Genomic DNA, 1,333 nt, shown 5'->3' on the forward strand with positions numbered 1-1,333 from the left:
GCTATGCATGAGAGTACTTTCTAAGGTAAGAGGTGAAGAAATTGCCCCGCTCTGAGAATAGTCAGAGGATTGAAAAACCAATTGAGGGTGTAACCTGTTGACATATTCTCGGGCATTATTTCATCACCTTCCCTTCAGAATTTTATCATTTCTTTTGGTAAGGAAAAGATTGGGGGCAGTTTTGCTGGCTCACTTATTCCTTTACTGGCTTTTCAGGCAATATGGCTGACTGAACTGTTGTGAAAGGCCCTCCTTCTACTGTAAGTGTATGGAGTCAGCAAACATCTTTACATGTATAAAATTGAAAGCAAGAAAGGGATACACAGAGGTGCCAGATATGAATAGAAAATATGGAAGCCACAGTGATGAGCAGGAGCTGAAGGTGAAATTGTGTTCCTTACAGAAAGCCAGGGGCTATAAAAATGCTGTCTTGTTCTTGAAAGGAACCCCCAGCTGCCCCAGGGCTACCACAGAGGAGCTGGCTTGCCAGCCTTAGCTGTGGAACGCAAAGAGCCCCCTATGAGAAATCTGAACTATGGGCTTATACTGGGCAGTTAGCTACTTCAAATTCACACAATGCACCCCACACAGATATATATCTACAATCCAGGGCTGTTTTGGTAAAAGAAAGAATTGAAGAGTTGAATTTACCGAACACTTGAAGGGGAAAAAATGCCATGAGAAAGTCAGCAGGTCCAACAAACAAAATTCACCCCCTAGAACTACAGATAATAAACCAGTCCCAAAAAGAGACTTGAAAATACATACATATATTAAAATGGTGAGAAAGTTAAAGGAACGGCTAGAAACTAGAGGTAGTTATTTTTGAGATGTGGTACTTTCATTTCCACTTAAAAATATTTTGTAATTTATATTGATTTCTTTAACCCATGAGTTATTTAGAAGTGTTGTAACATGTGGGTTCTTTCAGGATAATTTTTAATTATTCAGTTTCTAATTTCATTGCATTATAACACTGGTATATACGATGCTGATTTGGGAGGGGGGATTCTTTTCAGACTTTTCCTGTGGTCTAGTATACAGTATCTCCAAGCACATGACATGTTTACCAAAAAAATGACCATGTACTAGGCCACAAGGCAAAGCTCAATGGGTACTATCAGTATCATATAAACCACCTTCTCGGATCACAATGCAGTTAAATCTGAAAAAAAAAAATGAGACTTTTAAAAAATGACTTCAAATGATAGAAACAAACACAAGCTATGAGTCCTCGGGTTTAGAGCACACTGAGGTAGGCTAAAGTCAAATCAACGCCTAAATATGAGTGAAACTGAAGACCCATCAAGGACACTGAGTCTTACCAGAGAGA

The 1,333-nt window shown here is 39.0% G+C and overlaps 1 protein-coding gene across 1 annotated transcript in view; it reads left to right on the forward strand.

Moving 5' to 3' along the window:
• Positions 1–1,333, forward strand: part of LOC104982830 (renin receptor-like) — a gene marked incomplete at its 5' end in the record, with an annotated part of 11,215 nt that overhangs the window by 1,827 nt on the left and 8,055 nt on the right. Inside the window, one exon of the mRNA XM_010832278.1 lies at positions 444–553. Coding sequence (XP_010830580.1) covers positions 444–553 — 110 coding nt within the window. The remainder of the gene's footprint in view (positions 1–443; positions 554–1,333) is intronic.

Source organism: Bison bison, unplaced genomic scaffold (genome assembly GCF_000754665.1).
Source record: "Bison bison bison isolate TAMUID 2011002044 unplaced genomic scaffold, Bison_UMD1.0 scf7180017860725, whole genome shotgun sequence".
Classification (NCBI taxonomy): Eukaryota; Metazoa; Chordata; class Mammalia; order Artiodactyla; family Bovidae; genus Bison; species Bison bison.